This window comes from Enoplosus armatus, chromosome 2 (assembly GCF_043641665.1).
Source record: "Enoplosus armatus isolate fEnoArm2 chromosome 2, fEnoArm2.hap1, whole genome shotgun sequence".
Classification (NCBI taxonomy): domain Eukaryota; kingdom Metazoa; phylum Chordata; class Actinopteri; order Centrarchiformes; family Enoplosidae; genus Enoplosus; species Enoplosus armatus.
The window spans coordinates 26,146,787-26,161,972 of record NC_092181.1 but is presented as its reverse complement, the minus strand read 5'-3'; the positions used below and the strand labels follow the sequence as shown (position 1 = coordinate 26,161,972).

General features: G+C 43.8%; 1 protein-coding gene across 1 annotated transcript; it reads left to right on the top strand.

The window, feature by feature from the left end:
* The first annotated feature begins 549 nt into the window (after positions 1–549).
* Positions 550–7,983, top strand: LOC139293083 (ectonucleoside triphosphate diphosphohydrolase 7-like). The gene is made up of 13 exons (XM_070915374.1): positions 550–555; positions 921–1,135; positions 2,193–2,398; positions 4,034–4,184; positions 4,705–4,808; positions 5,003–5,062; positions 5,180–5,328; positions 5,434–5,600; positions 6,038–6,239; positions 6,511–6,630; positions 6,734–6,819; positions 7,030–7,191; positions 7,767–7,983. Exons 1-13 carry the CDS (start codon positions 550–552, stop codon positions 7,981–7,983), a joined length of 1,845 nt encoding a protein of 614 aa, XP_070771475.1.
* The last annotated feature ends 7,203 nt before the right edge of the window (positions 7,984–15,186 follow it).

Below are 15,186 nucleotides of genomic sequence, written 5' to 3'. Positions count from 1 at the left end.
CGCCCCTAGCCCCAGACACGTATGTGATGACGTAGCCACGCGGGCCGACCGGAAGTCCGTTGGATTCTTTAGTTCCTCTTCTTCGCCTCGTCGTCTTCTTAAATCTCCGTTAAGTACAGTGAGAGAAGAAAACATTTTATCGTCGTCTCTGTCGAAGGAGCAACGAATGTAACTGACGGACTGTACTGTCATGGCGGACGATAGGAATATCTAGGTACGTTTGTGTCAGAGAGTGATAGCATATGGATACACTAACGTTATCAATAGTTCACGAACGTATCGTTTAGCTCGTTTGTAACGGAACGGCTGCCCACTTAGCGTTACAAGCTACATTAACACGTACAATATTAGCCACTGTTGTAGCTAAGGCGGAACATGCAGCTATATAATGTACGCTTTGTGTGTTGTCCCAAAGGCCAGCTAATCTGTTTTTTTATGCAACAGTTTAATCTTATATAACTCAGAAATAAGCCCGTTACTCTTCCAATGGAAAAGAACTGGGGTAATACTAGATACTACAGCATTTTAGAAGGATGTCACACAAATATCATGGAGGTATACCATAAGGAGATTAGGCACAATACGGTCATTGTATAGATAGATTAGAGTAATGGAGTAGTTTATTGATACCACTTGGAAATTGCAGTGTTGCTACAAGCTACAAGCGGCGTTGAGCCTTTTCTCCATCTTCTTCGCTTCAGGCAGAAGAAAAGTCACAACTCTGGACAGTATCCCAGTCAGACTGCAGGCACCATGAGGTGACGACTGTGACATCTTGTGTTTTTGCCAACGTGGACATATGGCAAGGTAATAAACTGATAACGGCCTCTTCTATGAGATAATTCTTGAGAAGCCCTGATGTTTGGTGCTTCATGATGTGCACTGTCACTTGCCTGATTTAAGTCAGTCACGCTCCTCAGTTGTTGTTTACCGTCGTTTTTCGTTGTGTTCTCCACAGGATCACTTTTTCCTGCCTGCCGGCCTCCTGGTACTGCAGCGTGTCCCTGCTGTCTCTGGGCTGTGCTCCCAGGCAGAGACTGCTGCTGCTGCTCTTCATCACTTCCGCCCTCCTCCTGGTAACCTACCAGAGGCAGCAGTGGAGCCCACAGCGACGGCCCGGGGCCCGAGTCAACAAGTGAGTAGACAGGTTCACTGAAAACTGTTGGAACGAGGCGAGCCGGAGAGTTCTGCACAAATGTGATCTTCAGGACTTGTTATGTTTGAGCTGAGAGGCAGTCTGGCCTGTAAAAGCAAGTGTAAGGTGTCTGTCGAAAAGAACTACTAGGTCGCTGGTCGACATGCACCATCAGCAAGGATCAACAGTGGTTCCACAGCTGATAGATTTGAACAGGTTTTGCAAGTTTCATTGGCAGGAAAAGTGATCTTTCTTTGTAAAGTAATATACACAGAAGGACAAGGACTATTAGTTCATATGTAAATCAAACCGTAGGGTATTGTCACCTCACCATCCTGTGAGGCGACATGCTGTAACATGCTGTAACTGTGCCTGTATGATGAGAATAACTGACAGAGAGGAGGTGCTGGAATCACACATCACAACACTGCTCCAACAATAACACTAATTTGCAGTTTATTATTCAAGAAATATATCTTATTGATTAAAAAAAAACAAACATGCATCATGGACGATTTCGTCTTTGCATGTCATTGGCTGTTTTGTACACCCCCATCTCTTTCATGGGAACCTGAAAACATTTGTAGCTAGACTGGAAAGTTCTTGGTTGAGAGCCAGCTGATAACCAGCTGTGTGAGAACAGTTATCAAATTTGTTTTTGAAGCGTGGCAGCTCAAAGTGACTTGAACTCACTCTGTGTGACTGACTGCAGGTGCTTTCTTTAGAAACCAAGGACAGATAGAGATACAGAGATGACTTGTATCAGTTGTAGGTGCTCTGTAGTTTTATTTGCAGCTCCCTTACAACAGGTTCTGAGCATTTCTTAGTGTGTCTCTAGTATGTGTTGTTACACATTTTAGTTTAATCAGACATGGATGTTTTAGATCTCCTGTATCAATGTTGGTGTGGCCTGTGGGAAGCAAACCTGCAAGCCTTCCTGTTGCCAGACATTAAAATAAAACTATTCATCCATTCACTTCTTTTGAATACAGTAACCAAACACTGTTCATACACATATTCTTCTTCTCGTAATGTCTCTGTGTTTATTCTCCTCCAGGTACCTCTCCATCGCAGAGTCCATGGAGGCCACTGATGTCCTCAACCCGGCTCTGAATTATGGGATCGTGGTGGACTGTGGCAGCAGTGGCTCTCGGGTCTTTGTTTACTACTGGCCCCCCCACAACGGGAACCCTCACACCCTGCTGGACATCAGACAGATGAGGGACCGTGACCGTAAACCAGTTGTCAAGAAGATCAAACCTGGTGAGGAAGTGGAGCTCAGTTGTAGCTGAGTTTATCACAGACATTTTCTTTTTGTTTTTTGTCACGTGTCATCTGTAATTTTTCTCTTTGATCATCATGAAACTGTCACACGTGTTTGTGCTTCCTTGTCGAAGTATGTTAGATTTTTTTAGTGTTGGCTCTTGGCTTGCTGAGGACTAAAATCTTTATATTCATGCATGAATGTTTCTACTGTCCTTGGACAACTGTACTTCCTTTGTGCATTGTGCAGACTCATTCTTTCCAGTGCATTCTGGGAAAGAAAATCGAACAGTTTTTGATCAAGAATTAGCCAAGTCAAAAGCAGCAACTCTCAGTATCTCCATTTATTTAATTTCAGTGTTTTTAATCATCTAAACCAAACTTAAACCACGATTATATGTGCTGGGCAAATGCAGGAAAATGAGGACAAAATTTCTATGGAGATTTGGTCAAACATCATCTTTTAAACTTGTTGGAACAATCCCTGTTTTCTTATTGCGTGAGTTTACAATGGTGCCACTGAGACACAGATAGGTACTCAGAATTCACATTTTCTGTCCCTTTGCCTCACAGCCAAACAAGTGAAACACAGAGTTTGTGAAAGAGATAGGAAAGAGCATTCGTAGAAAACAGAAAGAAGGAAAAGTAATAGAAGAGAAAACAGGAAACACTCTGAGCTGTTTTCATTGTATGCCAAACTTACTTTCATCATGTTGAGTTGAGGAGAATTTCTGATGATGTTTGTTAATGAATTAGTTGTACCAGCAGAAAGGACCATTCAGTCCATGTGACTTTGTTTTATCTCAGTCACAACAAGCAGATTAGATACACTGGCTTTGTTCCAGGAGCAGCAGTTAAAGACTACGTGGCACTTTGAACCCTGGGACAAGATGTAACGACCTTCATGGAAGAACCAGTTCTTACTAATTAGTCAGATAATGCGATCGTGATCATTGGTTTTGGGAAGCTAGTGATCGTTCTGTTTCAACTCGAGCCCGACCGATAAATTGGCCTGGCTGATAGAGTTGGTTCAATTCAGAATTCAGAATGAAAGCTCTAAAAGCCTTCTGTACACGACCTGCTCACGGCTGACAGACACAGTTAGCGACTAGCTGGTGAACATAGTGCAGCATTTAGCAGCTACAGAGCCAGATAATGTCCCTCAGGCGTTGGTAGAGACCAAAAACGGAGCTAAAAGAGAGAGAATATTGGACTTACATTCACCAGGTGACACAAACACGACTCTAAATGAATTATAATGTTGTTCCGTAACTGCTGGATGTGTTAAGTGTTAGGTTCATCAAATCAACTTAAAAGGTGATGATATTGTCAGTGTTGTGTTCACAACTTGTCTCCACTGCCCCCAAGTGACCCGGAATTCATATATTGCAGGTTTAAATATCAATATCAGCATTGGCCTCAAAAACCCAGAACTGGTCAGGCTATAATGTCAAACAACACTTTCAGAGCTGCTGTCTGTTCCACGATGACATCTTATCTCGGCAGCTTTAAAGAGGGATCATTTCATTTCAGTGTGGACATTATAATTGTTGTTCTATATGTGTCCGTATAAATAACAAATGTGCATCTAGTTTTGTTTTGCACCTGAAACGTGTGTGTTGGTGGTCCTCTCAGGTATCTCCACCCTGGCAAAGACACCAACGCAGGCCAGCGAATACCTGGATCCTCTCCTCAGCTTCGCTGCCGCTCACGTCCCCAAGAGCAAACACAAAGAGACGCCTCTCTACATCCTCTGCACTGCTGGCATGAGGCTGCTGCCGGAGGGGTAGACAGAACAACCTGTGATAGTGTTGCATCCATTATTAAAAGTGATCCAATTAAATGATGTGATGTATTATTATGCACACTAGCTTAAAACGAATGCAGTCTGATACAACAGTCCTGCAATAAATCCTCCTTCATGAAGTTATAATGTTCAGTTTTTGTTGAGTTCAACTTTACAATCATTTTGGAGGTTTGTGGTGCTGTTGAACTGTCTTGCGTCATACTGAGAGGTGTTTCTGTTCTTTAGCCTGCTCCCAGTGACATAAATGGGGTGGACAGAATGATAGAAACATCCGTCAGTATAATGCAGTACAATTCAACAGCACCACAAACGCAACACCTCTCTCTCTTGTCTAATGAAGTATTTCTGATTCTGATTCTGATATTACAACCATGAAGTTGGGATTTATTGCAGGACTGTTGTATTAGACTGCACTAGTTTTAGCTAGGTGGACCTTGAGTGTCTATAGTAGCGTATATAACTTCATTTTGTGTTATATTTCTCGTTTCTCTACGTGCAGCCAGCAGGTGGACATTTTGGAGGACCTGGTCACTGATGTTCCCCTGGGGTTTGACTTTCTGTTTTCCCGTTCCCATGCTGAGGTCATCTCTGGGAAACAGGAAGGTGAGATGGCACGCTGGCTTACTATGTTGCTATTACTTACTGGCTTGAGTATATATTTACTGAATTAAGAGAATGTAACTCTCACTATGGCTGGAATTATCCTTGAACCTGTCATTTCTAACTGCTGCCTGCCTGTTTTTTGTGTCTCCCCATCGTGGTTGTGATAACATGTTCCTGTTGCCTCCACACTGAAGGAGTGTATGCATGGATTGGCATTAACTTTGTGTTGGGCCGCTTTGATCATGCTGATGAGGGTGAGTGTGATGGTGCAATGTTAGCAAGACGTATCTTCCTTCAGATGTGAAACACTCTTTTACAGTAGTAAAGTACAAAATTATGTAATAATACCATAATTCCTTCATCTTCCTCAGAGGACGCCACGGTTGAGGTGACAACGGGGTCTCAGAACCAGCAGCCAATCAGCAGGCGGCGCACAGTGGGCATCATGGATATGGGTGGAGCTTCACTGCAGATTGCCTATGAGGTGCCCAGTGCCATCACCTTCAGTTCACCACAAGAAGTAAGGAAGTGCAGTGAGACATCGGACGAATAATCAACCAGCGAGATCGTTTCTGTGCATCGACGTACGGAGTCGGCAGTAATGTGATGTCTCTGTGTTTTGTAGGAGGAGGCAGGGAAGAGTGTTCTCGCAGAGTTTAATCTGGGCTGCGATGTTGAGCACACACAACATGTTTACAGAGTCTACGTCACTACGTTCCTCGGCTTCGGAGGAAACATGGCCAGGCAGCGCTACGTGGACCAGCTGGTCAACAACACACTGGCCAAGAACAGGTTCAGACTCCCACTTTCATACCTTCAATGTGTTTATTGGGCCACTGTGCATGCCTCTATATGTTATTGCTGCTTAGGTAAGTTTATAATGAGAGAATTTGCTTCTGTGGTCAAAGGTTTTCAGAAGGGTTAGAACCAGAAAGGTTCAGCTGTGTTTTCCCCCTGGAAACAGCTCCCTCCTTCGGCTTTGAGCCATAAAGCAGAATGCATATTTTCTGTGAAATCCAGCCAGGTGGTACCTGATGTAAAACAAAATATAGTTTACAAGCTGGTCAGCACTGGCAGTCTGTTGTTTATGGCAATTATACTGATATCTCCAAATGTTTAATGTTTAATTAAATCTTGTAAAGATGCTGATGATGTCTATGGTAGATAATCCTATTACTGATTAAAAGTCTAAATGATGTAAATTTGTTTTCATGCTCCTGTTTCTCCAGGTTTCTAACCACCCAGACGGGCCTGAGTGAGGACAAACCGTACCTGGACCCTTGTCTGCCAGCCGGTCTGTCAGACTCAGTTGTGAGGGACAACCACACATTGTACCTGAGGGGTCAGGGGGACTGGACTCGGTGTCAAGAGGCCGTACGACCCTTCCTGGGCCTCCACAACGGCACCATGTCACCTGGGGGCGTCTACCAGGTACGGACCTTCATGTCAATACAAAGCTTTTATGACAGAGGAAGAATTTCTCTGAGCTGCATGATGCTGCACAGAAACTGAAAATAAGCTTAAAAAAAACCTGTTCATTACGATCCACTTCCTTCATTCAATATCTTGTTTTTAAAGGGGAGTTCTTTATTCATGAAGTCATATTGAAGTCACTGCTCACTGGACTCTCTGCGTTTGAGTCTTCTCAAAGCAGAAACGCCAGAAAATAACTTTTAATGCTTTGTTTTTAATGTGTTTTCAGGCTCCCATCAACTTCAGCAACAGCGAGTTCTACGGCTTCTCAGAGTTTTTTTACTGTACAGAGGACGTGCTGAGGTTAGGAGGACAGTATGACAGTGAGAAGTACTCCCGAGCTGCTGTGGTATGCAGACACACACCACTCACTCTTTTCATGAGTAACTTTACTGAAACTTAGTTTAGTTGTTCATAAAAAAGTTTACTGTGTTGGTTTTGTTTTTCTGCAGGACTACTGCTCCACCAAGTGGTCGACACTGAAACAGCGTCTGGACAACAAGCTTTTCTCTCAGCAGGCCGACATCAGCAGACTCAAGTAAGTTCATCTCTCTTCTCCAGATGTCTCAACACATCTACACATTTGCCTGTAGGTGGCGCTCATTGGCATGTCTACGTCTGCAGGTCTGAACAGCTGCTACTTTTCTTGCCTGTAGGTGGCGCAGGGTGGACTGATATTCACCGTCCCTCTGCAGACACCTGTTCTCTGATCCCTCTCTGACACGTCATCCCGCTCTTGTTAAACCAGGTATCAGTGCTTCAAGTCGGCCTGGATGTACGAGGTGTTGCACTCCGGCTTCCGTTTCCCCACCGACTACCCGAGTCTGAAAACAGCCCAGCTGGTTTATGACAAGGAGGTCCAGTGGACTCTGGGAGCCATCCTGTTTAAAACCCGCTTCCTGCCTCTCCGGTAACTCCATCAATACAACACACACATACACACGGACCAGGACAGCCCCTCCCGGTTAAATATATCATGCTTTCACCTCATAACACCGTCATCACAGTAGTTAGTGTTTAATCTGAATCGAGTCGCCTTTTAACCTCGAGGTTCAGGAAACAAATCACAATATGCATGTTTTTCAGAGGAATATGGAAAGTGTGACATAATGAAAGAAAATATAGTGACCCTCCATCTTCCATAATTATTATCATTAATTAATCATTATTATCTACCATCTTTTGACGCTGATGTACCGATTTTGAACGTTTTTGAATTTGAAAGTTACGCCTGTAATAACTTTTTAATCAATAAGCGGTGACTCTGCTTACTTTAGATAACGCTAGTCACTGACAGTCAAATGAAGAGGATGACTTTCCTACACAGGATCAATAAAGTAGCTTAAGCACCTCTGTTTAAACTTCTAAATAAAATGAATTTAGGCCTTTATGCTGTTACTATTGTTCTGTGAGGATTAGCGTTCATTAGAAACATGTGCCAGCCTGTCTGTTCATGTCGTCTGCTGCCCCTCCTGTCGTCTCCAGGGACCTGCAGCAGGAAACGTTGCGGCAGAGCCACCCCAGCTGGCTGCGCTCCTCCTTCGTCTACAACCACCACCTGTTCTCGCTCTGCATCCTGGTGGTGGTGCTGGCCATCCTGCTCTACATCCTGCGCCTGCGGAGGATCCACCAGCGGGAGCAGCGGCAGGCCGAGGCCCTGAACCTCCTCTGGGCTGAAGAGGGAGAGGCCCTCCTCCCCTGACAAAAATAAGTCCTGTAATGGGAGGTTACCTGCAGGGTCTTGTGTCCTCCATGACATATGTTTGACTCACCTGGAACCTGAGCTGAGCGTGTGACTTGGCCACTGAGGATATATAAGAAGAAGAAGATTTTACTGCGTGGAACAGCATCACCGAGACGGTTTAATGAGCCTGGAAATCAAACTCCTCTGTATACTGTTTGATCGTGCAGCTTTAAACACAGAGCCCATCTCAGACTGGAAAGATGTTCTCTGTGTACTCTTTCTTGGCATAACAGGACTGAACAACTGTCATTAGTTTGCTACCCATTTCTCCTGAAAGCCATGTTCGTGTGTAGGTAGTTAACCTGGATTCAGTGGACTGACACTTGTCGCAACTGCTGAGCGAGAAGACAGGTGGTAATAATCTCCGGCAGAGACAATCTAACATCAGAATATGGATTTTGTTGACCATTCAACATCCATTTAAGAGAAGCTTCTCTGAAGGCACGTAAGAAAGAAATGTGGCCCCATTAGGAGTCATTTCTTTCCATGAAAAATATTCATGTGCTAGAAAGGTCATTGCAACACCTGCTAGCAGCGTGGCTCTTATTGAAGGCCGTAGTAATCAGTCTGTCAGCAGTGAAAATGCATCTCAACCAATCCCAAGGCGATGGAGTTGGGCATCGACACTCATCTTCGCTAGAGAATTCATTCTAATGACTTCGGTGACTCCCGTCCATGTGTCCTGTTCATGACAGGATACCTCCAAAACAGATCCAGTTTGCCTCAGCTGGACTTTGAGATTAAGGCTAACACAGCAGGTCGTGTTCATGTCATGGAGATGGGAAAAGACTCCCATGTTTTTCACTTCAAGCGTTCACGTCATACAGAGCATTGACAATATAACATTAATTTAATTAACGATATAACCTTAAATGTGGGTTTAATTTACTTGAATGACAAACTACCAACGTCTTCTGGTACTTCTGTATCATAACGTGCAGAGTCGGATATATATCACACCTCGGATGGATTATTAAGTTAAAAAGTTAAAAACTGTTATTTATTACAGTCACTCCGATATGACGCGAGTGTGGAATAACATAACATGCTAAATATTAGCTTGTGAACATGCCAGCTGCACCACATGTTAATGCTAAACATTAACATGCTAATGTTAGCTTCTGGACTGTAACAGGACCGTGACTGAACTTTTAGCATGTTAGCGTGCTAATGTTGTCACTAAAATACCGTACAGGTGTTCAGGTAACAGCTTAACCTTTCATCTGGCGCCACCCTGAGGCCAAACCTCACATATTTGCCACAAGTGGTAAGGATCCAAAGTTTTCCCTCCTTTTTTTTTCTCTAGTTATTTAACAGCTTTGGCTTGAGGCTTGTTTCCTGGTTATATAAATGTCTCCTTCACTTCAACATGTACATGTGACCTTTGAGTAACAGATTTAAACTCGAACCTGCAAACTAAAGGTGAAGAAGGTGTCACTTTTAGTTTCACCTTAAATCTTAGGGATGAGTCACCTCCTCAGAATCCGTCCTCTACCTCCATCTAGCGGTTTCAATGATCACACTGGAGATGTGATTCAACGTTACGCTTCAGTGCGCGGTGATGTCACGGCGGAGTGCAGCAGTGCTTCTCTGCCATCAAAGAGAGCGTTTCATCTGCACCCCTGTTCGATCCCGATGGGAAGATTTCCTCGAAAGAAATCAGACCGATGATGTCAGCTGCAGAGCTCGGGACTCGCATTCTGCCTTGATACTTGAATGCCACTGTTGTCCTACCAAGACCCCCGTCCAGCACAGATTTTTATCAGCGCAAAGCCAGAGCCAAGAGGAATTTTAACTGAAATAAGCAGGGAGATCTGCCCAGTGTTTGGATGAAGGCGCTGAAAGCAGATGAAGACCCCCCCGGAGGCCTGATTTGAGCAGATTGCGTCTGATTTCTTCAATAACTCCATGAAAGGGAAGAAACTTGTCTTATGCCACTGGCCAAAATGTCAAAAATACAGAAAAGATCTCAATATGTGTTGAACATCTAATATGGTTTTCAAAATGAACTACTTTAAAGCCATTTTTGAGGGGGAAAAAAGCCTTACCCCGAGAAAAGTGGGTCTATTTTATTCTGTTTTTACTTCTACTGTAAATCATAGCTGTAAATGAAGCCACTGTTTTGGCTGTTATGTTGGCATTGTGTTATGTGCTGTCACACTGACAGAGCTGTGCAACAAACCATGACGATGCAAACGTGTGTCTGAGTAGCACCCGGTGAAACTTCGTGCGGAGTTAAATAATGTGTTGATCCCACAGTGGGATGATTTTTTTTTTTTATGTCCAAAATTCGGATTTGTAATTAATTTAGCTGCTTTCAATCAGAGGGGCGCGATCCATGAAACGAAATAATGACTGTTTGTTTTAAAGGAGTTTTGTAAGCCTGTAACTGTGGTGCTTACGTGAATGTTTAAGTTGTTAAAAGAGAGGAGGAAACAGTTTGGGAGCTTTCTACGACTTAAAAAAATGTGATTCCACTTGTGTTGAATATGTTCTGTACACACTCGTTCTCCTTTTTTCTTTTCTGTTCGTCTGACGCAGATGAGTTCTGACACGTCCTTGTCAAACTGTCAGTGTGTGTTTGTAACGTTCGTCTCCTCGTCTGTACTTCAAAAATACTTTTCCACTTGTGAATCCTGAACCAGTAACCGTACGAGTTTCTGAAATCTGAACGCTGACGGATTAATTTGTGTTTTATTTCCGACGCCCTCACATCCTTCACACTGTGAGGTCACCGTGGACCTCCGTCTGGTTCATCCCGATGTGGTCTACAGGATGTTCTGCTGCTCCTCTGATGTTTTGACTCCTGACAAGGGACCAGTGTTGGAGTGTGTCTTTCCAGAGCTGGGCATTGTGCAATGTTGAACTGTAATTCACTGAAGGGGACACTTGACTTTGATGTTTTTAATTGAGGTACCTTTTAACATCAATGTGAATGGAAACTATTCCAATCCAATAAAGGATCCTTTTGTAATAAAATCAGTTTTTGGTGTCGTCGCTATCGATCACCTGGCTCCACCAATCCAATGGCTTAACTCTGGGTATGAAGTCAGAAACCCTCGGTGTTGTGGTGAAAACAGGAATCTGACCTTTGAGAAAACAATCTCACCACAAGATCCATTTAGTGGTTCCTCTGGAGCTTTTGATCATAAAGTCTTAAAAGTGCTCGGGGGGGGAAAAAATGGAAATCTGAACATCTACTGACAACTGGCCATCTGCTGGTGAAGATGATCGAAAGCTCCAGAACTGCTACTAAATGGAACCTGTGATGAGAATGTTTCCAAAGGTCGAGAATGATCTACGAACCTGAATAATGTCGCCTAGTTTTATACCGAAATCTATTTATGCTTTAGATTAGAGATGTGGTTGAAGAGTCACTTCACCGTCATTACACGATGACACATTTTCTCACTTTGCGTCTAGTGGTGTCTGGCTTTGTAGATAGTTTTGACTTTATGTACGCAGGTTCAGAGATTTCATCTCTGAAGTGCTCGTCAGATGGTTCAATTGTGTCTGAACTTCTATTTTCATTTTTTCGAAACACTGAATGCCTTCCAGAAAAAGACTGAAAGTCATCCCTTCTTCTTTTTGAGTGTTGCTGCTCTGAACAGCTATGAACTCCTTTGCTTTCAGATTTCTGCCACCATCGGGGATTTTTCAGTTCCAACGAAAACTGTCCATAGTGAGCTTTGATGATGTGAGAACCACTAACACAATTCTAGCCACTTCCACCATACTGGGCAAATAAAACAAAAACTGTCCACATAGTTTGATCCCGTTAAAGGAAAGTGAAAAAACTGAGCTGACCTTTTAAAACAGATTTAGTGAGTTTAGCTCAGGGTAAACTGGAACAGGGAGTAAGTATAATGGTTGCTCCTCTGTAAGACAACACTGAGGGCTAAAATGCCCCAGCGCCTGAAGGAGGAGACTGATTAGCAGTTGGTCCTTTTCAACATAAAGCTGGTATGAGTTGGATCCTGCTGTGAGTCGTTGGCAGCCTGTAAAACAATCATTGCCAGTGCATGCCAAACCTTCCAAAGGGCCCATCCTCGCCTTCATTCCTTCAAGATGAAGTTATATAAAAGCTACTTTCATAACGGATGCAGTGACTCCGTGCGGCCTGCTGGTGGTGCTGTGCAGCATTTATGAGCCGGTGATCCCCACAGTGGAAACACACTTCCTGTCCTCTGCTGCTACAAGGTGCTGCAAGATGTAATGAACAAAGCAACACCTTAAATTTGATCACGCTGTCACCTCGCCGTCTCACACCTGAAACGCCGACTTTTCGTCAGAGAATGGATTATAATATATCAGAAAGGCTGATTTTGATCATATTCAATAATCAGTTTTACCTTCGTCACAGGGTTGATTTTAAGAAAATGTCACCACATACTTCAGCGAATCTTTTCTAAGCTGACACACTGCATGTTTAAAAGGAACACAGCCCCGTTTTTTTTTATTTTAAAAATATACTTTAATACAACAGCTGCATATAAATATTAAAATATACATTATACAGGTGTACAGTACACTCACACAAAACCAAAACAAAAAATATTAGGCTTCTATTTGTACGGCACTTCTTGTATTTTTTTTTTTTTTTTAATCATTTTTTGTACTATTTTCTTAAAGGTTACTTACTGACGAAGGAGTTGTACATAAAGATGTGTTAATGTGTTAACAGGTCCGAAGTATTACTGTAGTATTGTGATTACTGGGTTACAGAAAGACAGACGGGGGGGGGAGGGAGGGGGGGAGTAAGGGTTGCTGTACAGTATATGACATGGCATTGTGGAATGTTTGCTAGTCTCTTGATTTTCCTTTCCTTCCATTCAACGTGTTTTCAGATAGATTAAAGAACCAGCAGGGATGTGATTATTCAGTCTTTATTCTCTCCGCAGGACGTCTTTGTCAGAAAGTGTCATGTAATTTCTAACGAGACGCCGTGTCTTTGTCCTTTTCCCGCTCACATCCACAACCGGCCTTTAATCTCGACTCATCGAGCTCGACAGCAACGACTGACTCGGTTTTGGTTAAAGCCACGAGGCGTCCGTCTCTCAGCTGCCTCTCGTACATCAGGATTACATTTCAGATGCAGAGCTGAGCATCTGTGTTTCAAATCTCTGGCAATATTTCAAAACCCAAAGAGGTCTGTTAACCTTTTATCACCCACTCTTCTCCCAGGGGAACCTCGCAGCATGCAGAACCTCCACAGACTGCTGGCTGCATGAATGTGAACATGTAATATACATAAATATATTACTCTCTCATAAAATAAAACCCCCACTCCGGCCAAGAAAAAGTCCCTCACATAACACCCATAAACCCACAGATTGTAATTTTTACTGTTTTTGTACAAATTAAATGACATACAACAGGTTATTAGTGAGCTTTAGAAGTGCTGGCAGCTTTGCACAGAGCCAGGCTAGCTGTTTCCCCCTGTTTCCAGTCTTTATGCTAAGCTAAGCTAACCGGCTGCCGGCGGTAGCTTCATATTTAGCGGACAGATATGGGAGTGGTGTCGATCGTCTCATCGAACTCTCAGCACAAAAGGTTAGGTTTTGTTTATTAAGAGTTTAACAGTCATTAGGACAGTGTGGGTGTGGCTTTATCAGATTTGATTGACAGTGGCCAAACAAACCAAAAATTTAACGGCCTTCTGGGTTTTTGAACGACCGCCAGAGATTTACATTTCATAAAGACAGATGCTCAGCTCTGTGACGTGAACATAGTGATAAGACTTGAGAGGCTCAAACTGGAGCTAGCTTCAGCCAGCTTCCTCCACCTCAGCTTCACTGATAAGAAAACTCCATGTGGACCCGCAGGTCTAAACTGACACCTTCCCCCATCTGGCTCCTTCCCAGATGAAGGCTTCCAGGTCAGTGACAAAGGAGACGGGGGCATCAAGATGCAGGCCGCCACAGCAAGCGGCAGCGATTCCTCCTCCTCCTCCTCTGCAGCTGTCAGAGTGTGAAAGGGGGCGGAGGTGGTGGAGGAGATTAAAAGGTTTCAGATAAACTATTCCGAGGCCCTGGCTAAGTGCTGTTTCCCCCGGCCTCCTCTGCCCGGAGGCCCGTCGCCTTTGAAACCGGAGAAGCCTGAGTGTCTCCGACACTGTGATCGCTGTGGTAGAGAGGGGACGGGCACCCGGAGGTCAGCAGCGTCCCACCAGTGTAGGCTTACTGATGGGTCTATTCAGCCCGCCGGTCCACAACGCCTCAACGCCTGGTCCAAAAACCCCACTGCGCTCACGTGAAAGGTGGCGAGGGAGGGAGGCTCAACAGCTTCTCCCCGTCTTCGTCACTCCGGCGCTACATCTCCATTTGTCTTACTCGACTCAACTTAGTGTTCTCCTAAGCAGGGACTATTTTAGACCCTGGAAATCTTAACCCAAACATACCAGCGCAGGCACAAGTGGAGGGAAATGTCTGGATTTAACACAAGCAGCTGCTCAACGTCAAACCTTTCCAGCCAGTAACAGTCAGTTTATCTATTAATTGTCAATAAAATGTCCGTGAAAGATATTAAGATATTCAGTTTATAATGTCAAACAGAAGCAGATCCTCACATCACGGAGGCTGGAAACAGCTAATGTTTTTTAAATGACTTGAATGATTAATCGATTATCAAAATTGTTGCTTCGTTGATTGATTAACCCCAGATGCCTCCCCAATCGGGAGCTGCCCCGCCTTCCGGTTGTCACGTGTCCGTCACAGATCAGATGTCCACCAGAAGCATTTCAGAAGCGGAAATCTTTGGTGTTTTACGAGCAGAACGGAAACACAGGTAGCAGCTCATTTATAATCGATGTGGGTGTTTTAGTTACGGTACAACAACATCTTTACTTAATAGTTTATACTAGCTGAAGGAAAACAACATTTCTTATCCTGCGTCACAGACTTTGGAGACGTAATCAGTGAATTTTGGGAGATTTGCTTATTTACTTTTTTTGCCTGTAGTTAGATAAGAAGATTGAAACCACTTTCATGGGCGGGATAGCTTAGCTTAGCTTAGCTTAAAGACTGGAAACAGGGGGAAACAGCTAGCCTGCTCTGTCCAAAAGCACCCAAAGCTGACTAATACCACGGCCGGGTGCAGTGACTTCCTGGAGGCTTGTCATCACTGTCGGGTTCCAACCAGTGGAGACTCAAGGAAGTCAAT

Excerpts from the sequence above, each read along its gene's own strand:
- LOC139293083 (XM_070915374.1), top strand. Across the intron at positions 1,136-2,192 it reads CCCGGGGCCCGAGTCAACAA|GTACCTCTCCATCGCAGAGT; the intron begins GTGAGTAGACAG and ends ATTCTCCTCCAG. Across the intron at positions 5,063-5,179 it reads CTTTGATCATGCTGATGAGG|AGGACGCCACGGTTGAGGTG; the intron begins GTGAGTGTGATG and ends CATCTTCCTCAG.